The following is a 14470-nucleotide window of genomic DNA, read 5'->3' as shown; positions in this document are numbered from 1 at the left end:
TTTCACAAATTTTGCGTGAAAAAGAATAAATACGTAGTTAGCACAAATAGACATTATATCTATAAAGAAATTAAAAAAATTAAATTGGAGTAAAGTACACATTGTATATTAAGATGAATTTATTATATATGACTATGTGATAATTAACGATTAAAAATAACCTACTTAAAAGTTGATTTTTTAATTTTTCTTTACTCGTTTAAAAGAGAGTATATCCGTACTTTTTGCCATATTAGCATCCGGGGGTAATGGCTAGTATCAAATAGCCAAGTTCATGGGGTATTTAAGATTATAAATAGTTTAGGGGTGTTACTAATAATCCGTGTTAAGTTTAGAGAGTTTTTTTTTTTTTTTTAGGTATTTCGCCCATTTTTTTTAAACCTAAAGTTTAAAAAAATTCATGTGAGGAAAACCTAAAGTATAGGGATGAAAGTGCAAATAAAAGTATGGCAATTTGCCAAAAACCTATATTGGTCATATTGTAGGGTTTAAGCCGAAGCTTATAGCGCAGGAAAGCACAGCGGAAGCGGAGTCGTAGAGATGGGGAAAAGATCGAAGAGCTCAAGGAAAGGGAAGAAGGAATGGAGAGCCAACATAAGTACTGAAGATATTGAAGATTTCTTTGACAATTCCACTAAAGATGCTCTTTCCGGTGGCTCTCTCGCTCAAGTTCCCAGTGATTCCCTATTTTACGTCGACAAATCCAGAGGTATTTTCTGTTTAAGGTTTTCTTTTGCTTGTTCAAAATTGCTAGCAAGTATTATTTGTTCAAGTACATAACAAAGTGAAACAAGCCAATAAACTGGTGATCACTTATGTTTTGTAGCTGATATAATATTTAGATGAATAAGTATGCATACTAGTAGTATTTATTATTTCAACAGACTGAACTTGTTTTGGCCGGGTAATTATATTTAGAATATTAAGTGTACTAGGACAAGTCTACAAAATAATTTGGTTTCCTAGTAACTGTGTAGGATGTACAGTAAGAGAGTTAGATTTGTTTAAGGTGAAGTAATCCTAAAATTGGCTGAATTGTCAAATTGTGGAAAAATTCAACCTTGAGAGTGGATTGAAAGTTCATTTCAGCTTTAGACTTGCAGATACCTTTCAGGAGCAGTTGTTTGGGTGTTAGTTTTTAGTAGATGTGGCTTCTGTTCACATCCAATTATTGCGTGTATAATGAATCTTGACGAAATTTTGGGATATAGTAACTGACATTTTTGGATTAGAAGAGAGCAGTTTAGAATCACCTTAGTACTATTTCTCTGGAATATTTAGCAGTTCTGTCGTTTTTTATTGTTCAATCATTCGTTATAAGGTAGTGACAAGTTTATGTCTCTGATCCAGATCTTTCAGCCAAACGGAAAATTGAAAAACACCGGGAGAAAGTACTTCGATGTGATAGTATGCTACAAAGGAATGCCTTTGTTGAACCTGTACCTTCTTCAACTGGGAAAAAGTCCAAGAAGAAAAATAAAGAAGTTCAGATAGCCAAAGATAAGGGTCAAAAGGTTTTCACTATTTCTCTTTAAAAATGTTCAATTTACCAATTGCAAGATGTTATGGCTGCCGCTTCCTTGCCATAATTCCCCTTTGTTCAATAGGGGAAACTATATGTATTCATTTGAGTGCACATCCCAAATGGATCCTCAGTGATTATCTATTCTTAATTTTGTGTGATTAGGATTTGACTGGTGGAGACTCTGGCATGGTTGACATTTGGGATGATAAAGGTGCCCTTGTGATTAAAACCTTTCTGTTCCTTGTCACTTCTGTAGTAAAATAGCTTTTCTGATACGAACTTCATTGTGTTGTTGCAGGTGGACTGGTCATCAAAACCAAAAAGGTACACTGTTTCCTCCTTCCCATAATTTGGAACTTTTTTTAATTCTTTCCTCTGCTCCCTTTACCTTTTATGGGACATCTTTCAGGAATTTCCTTTTCATTTTTTTGGGTCCTTATACATGAAATATGTCTATGAAATCAGCTGGATTTTCTCCTAGGTTCACCTGTTAGGAATTTCCTTTTCATTTTTGTGTTTGTTTACATGAAATACGTCTGTGAAATCAACTGGATTTTCTCCTGATTTGTTGTGATAAGATATCTGCTATAGGCTTATTAATGCACCCCCTTCTTCATAGTTCATAAAGACTATTAATAACAACAACAACAACAACAACAACAACAACAAACCTAGTGTAATCCCACAAGTGGGGTATGAGGAGAGTAATGTGTACGCATATCTTACCTCCACCTTGTCACGACTACTTGTCAACTTTCAACCCTAATTGCCGACCTCCACACTCAATAACCAATTAATAGAAACAACAAGATAAAAGACAGCGGAAGCAAACGGCAAAACTCATAATAACAAGAACAAGGACTACGAGAATACAAGACTAGTGTCAACTACTGGTAATAGTGACGACGCACCGTGTAGTAACAAGGAACTAGGAATAAGAAAGTGCAACTAGTGCTAATACTACTAGTAGGACAAGGAGGAGCTTCGACTACCTGTCAACCCACAACCTTAATTCTAGACCTCCACACTTTTTTGTCGAGAGTCATGTCCTCGATAAGCTGAAGTAGTGTCATATCCTACCGAATTACCTCTCCTCAGTACTTCTTAGGCCTTCCTCTATCCCTTCTCTGACCCGCCACGATCAACCTCTTACACCTCCTGATCGGGGTATCATATCCTCTCCTCTTCACATGTCCAAACCATCTTAGCCTCGATTCCCGCAACTTGTCTTCCACCGGAGCCACGCCCACCTTGTCCCTAATAACTTCGTTTCTGATCTGGTCTCTCCTGGTATGTCCACACCTTAACATCGTCATTTCTGCTACTCTCATCTTCTGGACAATGACACTTCTTCACTAGCCAACACTCGGCTTCATACAACATAATCGGTCTAACAACCACTCTGTAGAACTTACCCTCAAGTCTTAGTGGCATATTCTTATCGCACAAGACACCAGATGCGAGCTTCCATTTCATCCCCGCTTCAATACGATGAGTAATATCCTCGTCAATCTCCCCGTTACCTTGTATATTGGACCCAAGGTATTTGAAACTATCCTTCTTGGGGATGACTTGTTTATCAAGCTTCACGTCCACTTCTTCTACATGCGTCCCAACATTGAACTTGCACTCGAAGTATTCAGTTTTCGTCCTACTCAACTTGAAACTTTTAGACTCCATCGTCTGTCTCCACACCTCCAGCCTAGTGTTAACCCCGCGCCGCGTCTCGTCAATAATCACTATGTCATAAGGACTATTAATGTTGCCTTAAAATGATTAGTTTAAAGTCAACTTAACAAAATGATTAATTTTTAAGTCAATTGAATATTTTATTTTCCAAGAAAGCATCACATGTAAAAAGCATCTCTTTAAGGAACCATTTCCTTGCATGTCCTCTGTGCCATGTTATCCTCCCAAAGGACAGATGAGAGTTAAAAAAAAAAAGACGCCTGAGACTGGATATAAGGTCCTTTATCATTGAAGGTAATGGGCCTAAATAAAGCAGAATGGCTAAAGAGTATCCATTATAGCCGACCCTAACTATGTTCGTGATTGATGCATAGCTGATTGATTGACTCAGTTAGTTGCCTATTCACTCAACACATTTTCAACACACTATCTGACAAATTAGGAGCACACGAAGTATGCAGATACAATGATCTTACAATGATCTGTAACATATACACGATTTAGTAAAAAACGATATCAGGTATATTTCCATTTTGGTCATTCCTCAATTTGGCAATTTGAAATCTTCCTTTCAGCATCATGGGTACTCTAGGCTGTCTAAAGATATTGATCAAAATTTGTGATGCATGTGTAGAGTGTTATTATTGGGATTGCATTTCAGGGGTTTGACTTACTGTACTTTCCTGCTGTTGCGGAGTGATCTCTTTTCATAATTCACTTTTCAGTGACTGGTGTGGGTAAGGTGGTGATACAAGCCCTTTGAATTGCGCAATGTTACTCAGGGAGGAGATAGTATTTTATTTCCATGTCGTTACTTGTGCTTAGTGCATATCGTTTGTACCACCTGTCTTTTCCTTCCTTCCATTATTTCACTATCTTAAGTGTGTATATTTGTGTATGGTCCTAAATCTCGAGTATTTGAATTGTAAAGTTATGATTTTCCTAGAACAGTTATGAATCGGTGTACTTTCGAAAAGAGAAAAGACAACTCTGCATTAGTATATGTAATCGAATTAACATGCATTGCCTGTGACAGAAGCCCAAGACAACTGTTATACCTGCTGTGGAAGTTGAGCCTCCAGGATGCTCATTCAATCCAGCATCCGAAAGTCATCAGGTAAAAACTGATGTCTGAATGTCATATTTTGCTATTACCTAGCTGCTACTCCCTGTAATTAGTAACTCACTCTGTATCTTATCACTTCAGGATGCATTAGCTTGTGCTGTTGCAGATGAAATGCAGAAAATTTATAGAAATGAATTGGGGCCAGAGCCTATTCCTTTGATTGTTCCTGGAGAAGCAGTTAATGAAGAAGAGGTAAGTTTTCTCTGTTACTTTCTTGCTAGGGCCTTGGCCCTTGCAGATACTTTACAGGCTATGTTTTGTTATACTTGATATAAGTATGCACTGAAGATTCATTTGTCTCAGATGTATTTACTTGAAGCGGATGAAGCGGACAGTGGGAGTGACGTGGAGAATGAAAATCTAGTGGAAGATGGAAACACAGATCTGGAGAAAAGGTAAGCTTCTGCTTGTTGCTCGACTGTCATGATAGTTTTACCTATTGAAATGTGTTCTGTTCATCGCCAGCTCAGTATTCATAAGTATTTAAAATTATATTACTTAAAAGTTCGGCTGTCAAACTTCGAACTATGTAATTTATTTATCTGTGTCTGTCCATATTCATGGACTCCCTGAAAATAGTAAAAAGGTGCATCTTTGATAATCTTTAGCCTTTAGGCTTCAGAGAAAAAATAAGGTGATAATTTGAAGCGTTTTAAGAATTTGCATGTTAAATTATGCTGACAGTAAAATCAATTACATATCAATCTCTGGAGTCTGGTTACAACAATTCAGCTAAGTTAAATTTTACTGTAACTTTACAAGGCTAACATGAGTTGTCTATTTCTCGTTTTTATAGTAGCTTCCGATTATCGATTACTACTATCAACTCCTTATCATCATCACTAGAAATGCAGTTTAGTTTCATTTATGTGGCTTTGCATGTTTAATAGTTTCCACAAAGTTCTAAGCCGATGGATGTTTATGAGGTCCAATGCGATACATCTATCCCTATCACTGATGCACTAAGACCTTATGCTTCCTTTGTCCCTATTTATTTGGACCCTCTTTTGCCCTATTCAGTTGGTTTACTTTTTCTACAAGTGGAAAAAGTTGTTCTTTCCAACATTAATAGCTCTTATTTTTCCAATATTTGTGGCTAATGCGAAAATTCACATTATTTCAATAACTGAGCAGTATTGGAAGTTTGGAACCGAGAAATAACCGATTCAGTTTTTGTGGGGTTGAATTTGAGCTAGTGGAGAAGTTCATTATTTCCGACATTTATAACTCTTATTTTTTCCAATATTTGTAGCTAACCCTGCAAGTTCTCATTATTTTTTTCTCATTCATAAATTGTCAATAATTGAATGGTATTGGAAGTCTTGAACTAGGAAATAATTGATTCAGTTTTTGTGGGTATTTAAGAATTTGAGCATCCAATCCATACGTCAATGGATGACTAGGTGAAGACCTTTATAAAACCTTTGGAAACCCTTTGGTTGCTCGAATATGTTCAGTTAAAATCATTTTTTCAATGTGAAGAGGTTTGCTCCTTAATCTAGTTGAATTAAATTGTGTGAGCTGTGTCTCTGGTAAGCTTGATAGATAATATGGAAGCTAATGATGCCCTCCGACTTCATATCTGTTTCTTCCGTTGGTGGTAATGATCCTATCATCCTAATCTCCTAATAATGTTCAGTTGTAAAGTGACCAGTGTTCAAGATTTTATTTTTTCTTTTTTTTGTAAGACAGCTATGTGTTCTGAAAATTTGCAGTGTACTAGGTAAGCCATTAGCTTCCTTTGCAATCCATGTTAGGTTATATCTCACCTTCATTTAACACTTAATGAAATTACACATCATAATTTAAATATATGCAGGCCCCAAAAGCCCAAAATGTTAACACAAGTTGAGAAAAATCGACGGGCTAGACGCAAAGAACAGCTGAAAGCAGAAGCTGAAGCAACAAAAGCAGAAAAGCTCTCCAAAGAGATTGACAGGTTTTCTATTGCTTAGAAAATCAGGCAAATCATTTTCTAGTTAAATAGGATTTGCCTGTCTTATCAATTCTGAAAAGTTGTTTTCGTTTCTGCAGCTTACCGGATATAATTCAAGAAATAGAGAAAGAGGATGAAGAAAAACAGAAAAGACATCTCCGTCGTGTCACTGCTAAAAAGGAAAGACTAAAATCTTGTCCACCACGCTTGGGAAAGTGCAAGTATGTGCTGTTTTATTTAAGTGAAAAATTCTACGAATGAATTGCTAACTGGAAGAAAAATGGTTTTCTAGAACATCAGAATTCAAAGGGATTTTTATGGTTTTAACTCTTAAAAATGTTTCAACTTCTAGCTTGCATGATCTGAGCAATGAGACTTGTTTTTCTTGTGCTTTTACTTTATTACTACAATAATAACTTTGGATGTTGAAAAGATAAATGGCATCTGTCATTTCAGATTCGAGCCTGCTCCTGCTCAGGTCTTACTGTCTGAAGAGATTACTGGTTCCCTCCGTAAACTGAAGGTTGCGTTCCTGATTTCAAATTTCTCCAAAATGGTTGTTGTAACGTCTATTTCTATTTTCAAGATTTTCTTATGTGGATTTGCTTTCTGTTGCAAACAGGGGTGCTGCACCCTTGCAAGAGATCGGTTTAAAAGCCTGGAGAAAAGGGGACTTGTTGTTCCTTCAAAAAAGAGTTGCAGGTTAGTAAAGCTCATCAATAATCCCTTGTCATTAAGCCAGGCTTTCTGGTTGGCTCACTTGTTTGAAATTTAAAGTATTCTCAGACCATCACGCTCATATTGCATGTTCTGTTGAGTGAGGTGTCTACCATGCGACACTGGACCATTGTGGAGAATTCTCCTTTTTGTGTCTATATTTTGACACTGAGCTTTGTGCATGTTCCATTATAGCGACATTGTTGATCATAAAATTAGCTAATAATGCCTGGGGCTAGCGGAATGTGATTGTACGAAAACTACCTCGATTCCTTGCTGATGTTGGCCAGTCGGAAAATTGATTGTCCTTCCGATAAACCTTTGAAGTATTTCTCAATAAGAAAGCGAAAAGAAGAAAGTAATATAATGCTTCAGCCTCCCTTGTTTTAGTCTCAAGTAGCGAAGCTCATTATTTCCCTCTGCGTGTATCGAGTATTGACCAACTTGTCCTATGCATTATTTTATACTGTATTTGAAAAGAAACACAAAGCATCAAAACATTTCTTGCTAATTGTTTCTGGGATGTGGATGTCTGCAGGAAATAGAATTCATCAGAGTTAATTGCTGAATGACATGGATAAAATGTTCTCATCACTTTGCTCTGAGATCACCCCAGCACTTGGGTGAGAGACACTCTAGACAGCAAGGTCTTGGTTTTAGACCAGATACCCAGGATCTATTCCATTCCAATGCATGTTTGTTGGAGTGGGAGAGTTGGCTTCTCTTTGCTATTAACAAATGGAGATGTAAATCTGTTTATTTTTACAAGCCTGGTTTATTACACCAAATGTTGTAGTCATGGCCAATACATTTGCTTTCGGAGCAAAAACTAGTATTTTGGAGATAGAAGATTCTTGTTTTATTAATTACTACTAAATTTGGCAATGAGCAAAAGCTATTGCTCAACATGTTTAAGGGGAAATCTCACAATTGAGGTGGAAGTGAAAATTTGATTACCGCTGTCATAAGATCATTCTACTGTAATCACTGCTTGCATGATGATTCCCCGAGGGAATGGGTTGAGTGATTTGTTAAGGTAAAAACATTTCTCAAAAGATCGAGCTCTGAAAAAGTGACAGCTAAACTTATAGCTTAATCGTTTGGATAGCTGATACTTGGGCAAAAGTAAGATGCTTTAATAATTGTTTATATTTTGCGGACATCGGCATCTACTTACAACCTTTTGATATATTTTGGGTTAGATCGCTGTAATGACCCAAATCCTGGACTGTGATGACGCCTAAAATTCGCTTGCTAGGCAAATCGACACTAGCTAATCATTTAAGCAACTTTTAACAATTGAAAAGCAAATGTTTAAGAATAAAAGTATGAAATACTTGCAATACAACAAAATATGAAACCAACGTTGTCTAGTCCAACCCAGAAATTAGTGTCACAAATACATGAGTTGCTAAAAATACTACAAATAGGGGCTGAAATTAAAAACGATTGTCCGAATGGAATAAACAGTAATAAAGATAAGGACGTGACTTCAGGGTCTGCGTGCCGTGCAACTCTACCTCAAGCCTACGGATAATGACCGTCCCAGCAAAACCTCCACTAAGCGCTACTGGGACCAACACCAAAATCTACACAAGAAGTGCAAAAGTGTAGTATGAGTACAACCGACCTCATGTACTCCGTAAGTACCACCAAGCCTAACCTCGACAAAGTAGTGACGAAGCTATAACAAGACACTCACTATAAACCTGTACGAGTATAAGCAAAAATAATAGCAGAATAGAGAAACAACAATTAACATGAAAACCTGAACATGAAATACATAACAGAGGGCTCTAGAATATTATCTATGTTCAAATTCACAACACAACACGGATACAGAACCTACAACCAAGAACAATCATAATATACCTTCTCTGTTGCGGTGTATAACCCAATCCACACACATATATATATATACCAATACCGTTGTGGCGTGTAACCCGATCCCATATACAATATCAATATCAATATCATTGCGGCGTGCAACCCGATCCCAAATACTCCTCCAATATCCATTGCGGCATGCAACGTGATCCCATGTATATAACATGTATGTACAATACTACAACCAACTACGCGTATTTCACAATGAAACGCAATAGCGATATTTAACAAATAAAGACGTAAGACAAGTAAAAGCGCCTATCTAACAACATATAATTAGATAAAGCAAGTAAAGACGGTCAATAAATGAAGATACAGACACATGAGAACATAGAACAAATTAAGGCATGTAACGAACGAAAGGATGAATTTAACAAGTAAGGACAAGTAACAATTAAAGCTCCGAACGAGTAATAACATGAAAGCATGGTATAAATGAAAACATGCAATTAAGGAGCCCGCCTCGCATGCTTAACCCATGATAAGGTATATGCACTCGTCACCTTGCATATACACCATCCCGACATATAAATCACGTAGCAAATAGACCAATCAAGTCCTAATTCCCTCAAGTCAAGGTTAACCACGACACTTACCTATTTCTGGAATCAACTAACAATCAACCACGGCTTTTTCTTTAGAACAAGCCTCATCCTTTTCAAAAATTGCCTCTAGAGAGTTTATGATTGAAAAATGGTGTAAAATAAGTTAAGTCCTAATTTTTCCAATTTTTACCCAACTGCAGGTATCGCACTTGCTTCCTTCAACCACATATATCTTTTCAGGAAGGAATGAATTTTTTTTCAGTTCCAAAATCTCCTAACACAAAATAAAAGAAAAAACTACGGAAAATAAAAGAAAAAACTACCTTATAAAAAAGAATTATACTTCTTATAAAAAAGAATTCTGATTTATTTTGTTGGGGCTTTTAAACTAAATATAAAACCCATGTATCAAAATTTCAATAAAGTTTATGAGTATTTCTGTGGGACAATATTTCTTATTATAAAATTACCTACACATAATCAAAATTTATCATATTTAGGAGCTTATACTATTTTTTAAAGTTTTTATTTTATAACTCATGATATGTTGTTAATAATATTTATGTAATTTTTAAAATATTTTTACTCGTGACATGGGTACACACGCAACGCGTGCGACTAATAAAAAAAATGAAGTAGAGAGGGGAATAAAAGTCAATTATCAATATATACCAAAATACCAAAAATCTAACATAAAAAGGTTAGGGGCCAAATATTAGCTGTCAAGGTTACTATAAATATTTATCCCAAAATACTTGTCAATTTATAAAATCAAAGATAAAATTAATCAATTTTTTTTTTCTATTTGTCCATAATATTAATTGTTCTTGAAAGTAAACAATATTAATAGAGTGCACATTTAATCAAAAAATATACAAGCAAGAAAAATTGACTTTGTAAAAAAGAAAAATGGATTAGAGTGAGAAGCTCTCCCTTTTCTCTACAAATTTTGTTTTTCCTTTTCCTCTTCTAAAACACTACCCAAACTCCACCATGGAAAATATCACCACCAACTCTCCGCCTGAATCACTTGGTTTGAGTACCATGCACATTGATCCACCCACGATACACAACAATGCTTCCCCAGACACGAAACAATCCTTCAAGCACACACTACTTTCACACAACAAATTCCACCATTTACAGAGCACTTGTCACACAACTCACTCATACATTGATTTCTCCGATGAAACTACAAATGACGACCAACACGATACCTTTATTCCTTTAGCATCCTCTGATAAAACTAGATTAAATTCTCCTTGGAAATTTTATGTGACAGTCAAAGTATTTGGTCGAAAAGTTGGGCATCAAACACTATGTACCAAATTACGTACACTATGGCAACCTACAGAAGAATAACCACTAATCGATTTGGGTTCACACTTCTTCCTCATAAAATTCCAAAAGGAAGATAATATGAATAAAACACTCCATGAAGGACCTTGGTTTATATTTAATCACTTCTTATCAGTGCGTAAATGAGAACCTAAATTTATTGCCTCCAATACACAACTTACTTATTTAGTTATTTGGATATGATTACATGGGTTACCCACTGAATTTTACGACTTTGACATCCTACAAAGAGTTGGATCCAAAATTAGTACCCTTCTCAAGATTGATATTTGTACGTCGGCTACCACCAGGGGAAGATACACAAGAATATGTATTGAAGTTCGTTGGAACAACCATTAAAAATATATGTTTTCATTCGTATGCACCGACAACAAATTCTATACGAAGGTCTCAACATGCTATGCACCATATGTGGAAGGCTTGGTCATAATAAAACACTATGCACATTTAAAACAATACATGGAGAACCAAGTACATTCCATGCTAACTCATCTCCACCCACAGGATCCACTACTGTTACTCAGTTTCTTCAAGCAAAAGAACTCCCTCATTAATAATCACCTATCACCAGTGAATGAAAAATAGTAAGTTTTCCCTAAAAAAACAAATACAAAAGGCTGCCTCGCGGGAAAGGCCCCATGCCTTCACATAACAAAGAAACATCAATCAAAGCCCGCTCAACACACATCAATGCTATGGCGGCTACTACATTGGACCCCAAAGGTACGTCTTCAAACGACCAACTCCCAAACCCTGGTCCCCAACCAAAGGAAAAGACCTTGCTACCCCTCCCCCTCTTCCCCCCCCTCCCCCCAAATTTTTTTAATAACTCTACATTAGAATTAATAGAGAAAATTGAGGATATCACTATGTTGGACTCAAACTTAACGCCATTAAGCCCAACAACACAATCCAACCAGCCTAATATACATAACACACCAAAATCCCATACCCAGATTAGTCTGCCCAAACTAGGCATATCCTCACCTCATCATCCTACAGTACACCAAGATACAAATCCCCCTCCACGTCGAATTGTTTAACAACGGTTACAAGCCCAGTGGCACAAGACCCTGACACTGCACAACAAGACGACACATCAATCAAATTGTCACAAACAACTACACTACCCAATCCTACATAACCCAATTTCCCTCATGATATAAGGCATATAAAATCTACTTTGCCAGGCCCAATACACACGCATAACCCCTCCACTCCAAACACCTTATCTCTAATATCTTAACACACACAAATCACTACACATGCAGAGAAGACACATGATCTTCCTTCACAAATAACTTCATCATCAACCCCTATCTAATCAACCACAGCCAGTACCCACTCAAATAAATCCTACTTCTGTTGTTTCATCATTAACCCACCTTTCCAACACTAACACCTCTACTACAAGTAAGGATACTACTACACTTACACTCCACACTAATGAATCAAATACCCTTAAATCTGCAACATAGAAGGACACTCTCCTTCACGAACACTCACCTACTCCAACACCCCATCATCTTGAACACACTCACCATGCAACCATCGAACCAACCTCCATAATACCCCCACCAATATTCATCTTAATATACCCCCAGTACACACTTATCCTCAATCATAGCGGGAAATGAGCCTCCAAGAGACGCACCAACCTTCACAATGGAGATAGATGTTCAAGACGTGATCATCATGATCCAAAACCCAACAGACATTGCGCAAATAATGACAAAGGGAATGAGGATGGGGGGTCGACCTCTACAATCAGTATTTATTGGCCATGCGCCCACCCTCGACACTCCACAACTACCAATACCACACACTACTCCCACTATTATATCACCACCAGGAGACAAACCACCAATATAACCATTACCAATTACTACCATAACCCATATAACTACCATTCTACCCACCTCAACTCCCATATCATTCCATAGTTCCATGGATACAACCCGGGTCGATCCTCATTATTCCAACCCCACTACATGCACAAGTGTCACCGTGTCAACTAGTAACTCAACCAGTGAGTCTAGACGAAATAGAACAACTCAAAGTTACAACGACAATGGCGGACATCAGGGAAACAAGGCCAATATTATACCTCCTCAATGACAATAAATCTTACATCCTCAAAGAGCAGTATGCAAGAAAAGTAGTAATAATTTACCCCAAGGAACTAAGAAGTTGTTCCCTAAATATTCGACCAGCCACTAATCAAGAGATGGAGAAATATGGGATAGTGATGATTCCATCGATGACACAAATGACGGCAACACAAGTGGAGGAGACTCAGAACTTGTCACCACCACCCTTCAACAGTAAGCAAGTGCAGTTCATCATTTGAAATTGTAGAGAAACACAATCACCGAATTTTAAGAGAAATATTTTATCTCTACTCAACTACTATCAACCTGCACTCGTGGCACTGTTGGAAACTCATCTACAATGCCATACTCACTTGAAAGAAGAATTTGGTTCTACTAACATGGCACATGTACTAGCAGAAAGATAGTCGGGAGGTATTACATTACTGTGACATGAGGATATTTTACAACTTGATCAAATAGAGGTCACATCTCAAGCAATTCATTCCATTGTCCATGTACCACCAAACCTTACTACTTGGCTATTTTCAGTAGTATATGCAAAATTTGATTTACATGCACGTTCAACTTTATGGTCTAACCTAATGGCCTTGCATGACACTATTAACATAACTTGGTTAATTGGAGGGGATTTTTATGAAGTAGTACGAGCAACAGAGAAATTTGGAGGCAACCCTATTAGTAAAAATAGATGCAATAAATTTATGCGTTAACCATTGTCAGTTATTGGACTTAGGATATAGAGGAAGTCGCTATACCTGGACCAACAAACGTTGTCTAGCAAATAGAATATTAGAACGACTAGATAGGTATGTATGCAACTATGACCAGATTAACTTATTTCAAAAAGCAAATGTATAACATCTACCTAGAACACACTCCAATCACTGCCCTTTATTACTTAAATTAAAATACACATTTCACCGAAAAAAAAGTTTTTAGATTTGAAACAATATGGACCTCACATCCATAATTTTTCTCCATAATTACTCATATCTGGTATCCTAATAAGGGCCTACTACAAGCAATAGATGATTTCACAGAAGAAGTTTAGGAATGGAACCAAACTACTCATGGTAATATTTTTTAAAAAACAAAAAAAATTATTAGCCAGAATTTTTGGTATTCAATCCTCCCATAGTTACCCCATAAGCACCTTTCTCCAATATCTAGAAATCAATCTTCTTAATAATTATAATGACCTGCTACGACTTGAAGAAAATTTTTGGGGATTAAAATCACGTATAAACTGGCTTCAACAAGGAGATGCAAATACCAAAATTTTCCACCTCACTACTCTTCAAAGAAGGAGAAGAAATCGCATAACCGCTCTCAATGATACACGTGGTAATTGGATTCTTGAACAATCAAAGTCAATGATATGATCCTCCATTATTATAAACTTTATTCATAACAACCCACACCCATTCCATAAAATCTTACGGTACATCTACATATAAAACACTCACTACTACGGATCAATCCAATCTGACTCGTGCCATACCACAACGGAAATATTTCATGCAGTAACCTCATTTTAACTACTTAAAGCTCTGGGGCCAGATAGCCTACACC

At 36.7% G+C, this 14470-nt stretch overlaps 1 protein-coding gene across 1 annotated transcript; it reads left to right on the top strand.

Annotated features, from left to right (window-relative positions):
• Positions 1-472: 472 nt before the first annotated feature.
• On the top strand, positions 473-7958 carry LOC107805663 (ribosome biogenesis protein NOP53). The gene is made up of 12 exons (XM_016629737.2): positions 473-709; positions 1351-1514; positions 1688-1736; positions 1824-1849; positions 4251-4331; positions 4422-4532; positions 4644-4735; positions 6160-6279; positions 6375-6497; positions 6733-6799; positions 6899-6978; positions 7532-7958. The coding sequence occupies exons 1-12, from the start codon at positions 541-543 to the stop codon at positions 7536-7538; spliced, it is 1089 nt and encodes a 362-aa protein (XP_016485223.1). The 5' UTR covers positions 473-540; the 3' UTR covers positions 7539-7958.
• The last annotated feature ends 6512 nt before the right edge of the window (positions 7959-14470 follow it).

The sequence above is a fragment of the Nicotiana tabacum genome, chromosome 4 (genome assembly GCF_000715075.1).
Source record: "Nicotiana tabacum cultivar K326 chromosome 4, ASM71507v2, whole genome shotgun sequence".
NCBI classification, from domain to species: Eukaryota; Viridiplantae; Streptophyta; class Magnoliopsida; order Solanales; family Solanaceae; genus Nicotiana; species Nicotiana tabacum.
Note: the sequence above shows the minus strand (reverse complement) of the source record. Positions and strands in the feature narration are given on the sequence as shown.

Excerpts from the sequence above, each read along its gene's own strand:
- LOC107805663 (XM_016629737.2), top strand. The coding sequence starts at position 541 with ATGGGGAAAAGATCGAAGAGCTCAAGGAAAGGGAAGAAGGAATGGAGA. Across the intron at positions 1,850-4,250 it reads TGGTCATCAAAACCAAAAAG|AAGCCCAAGACAACTGTTAT; the intron begins GTACACTGTTTC and ends TGCCTGTGACAG. Across the intron at positions 4,332-4,421 it reads CAGCATCCGAAAGTCATCAG|GATGCATTAGCTTGTGCTGT; the intron begins GTAAAAACTGAT and ends TTATCACTTCAG.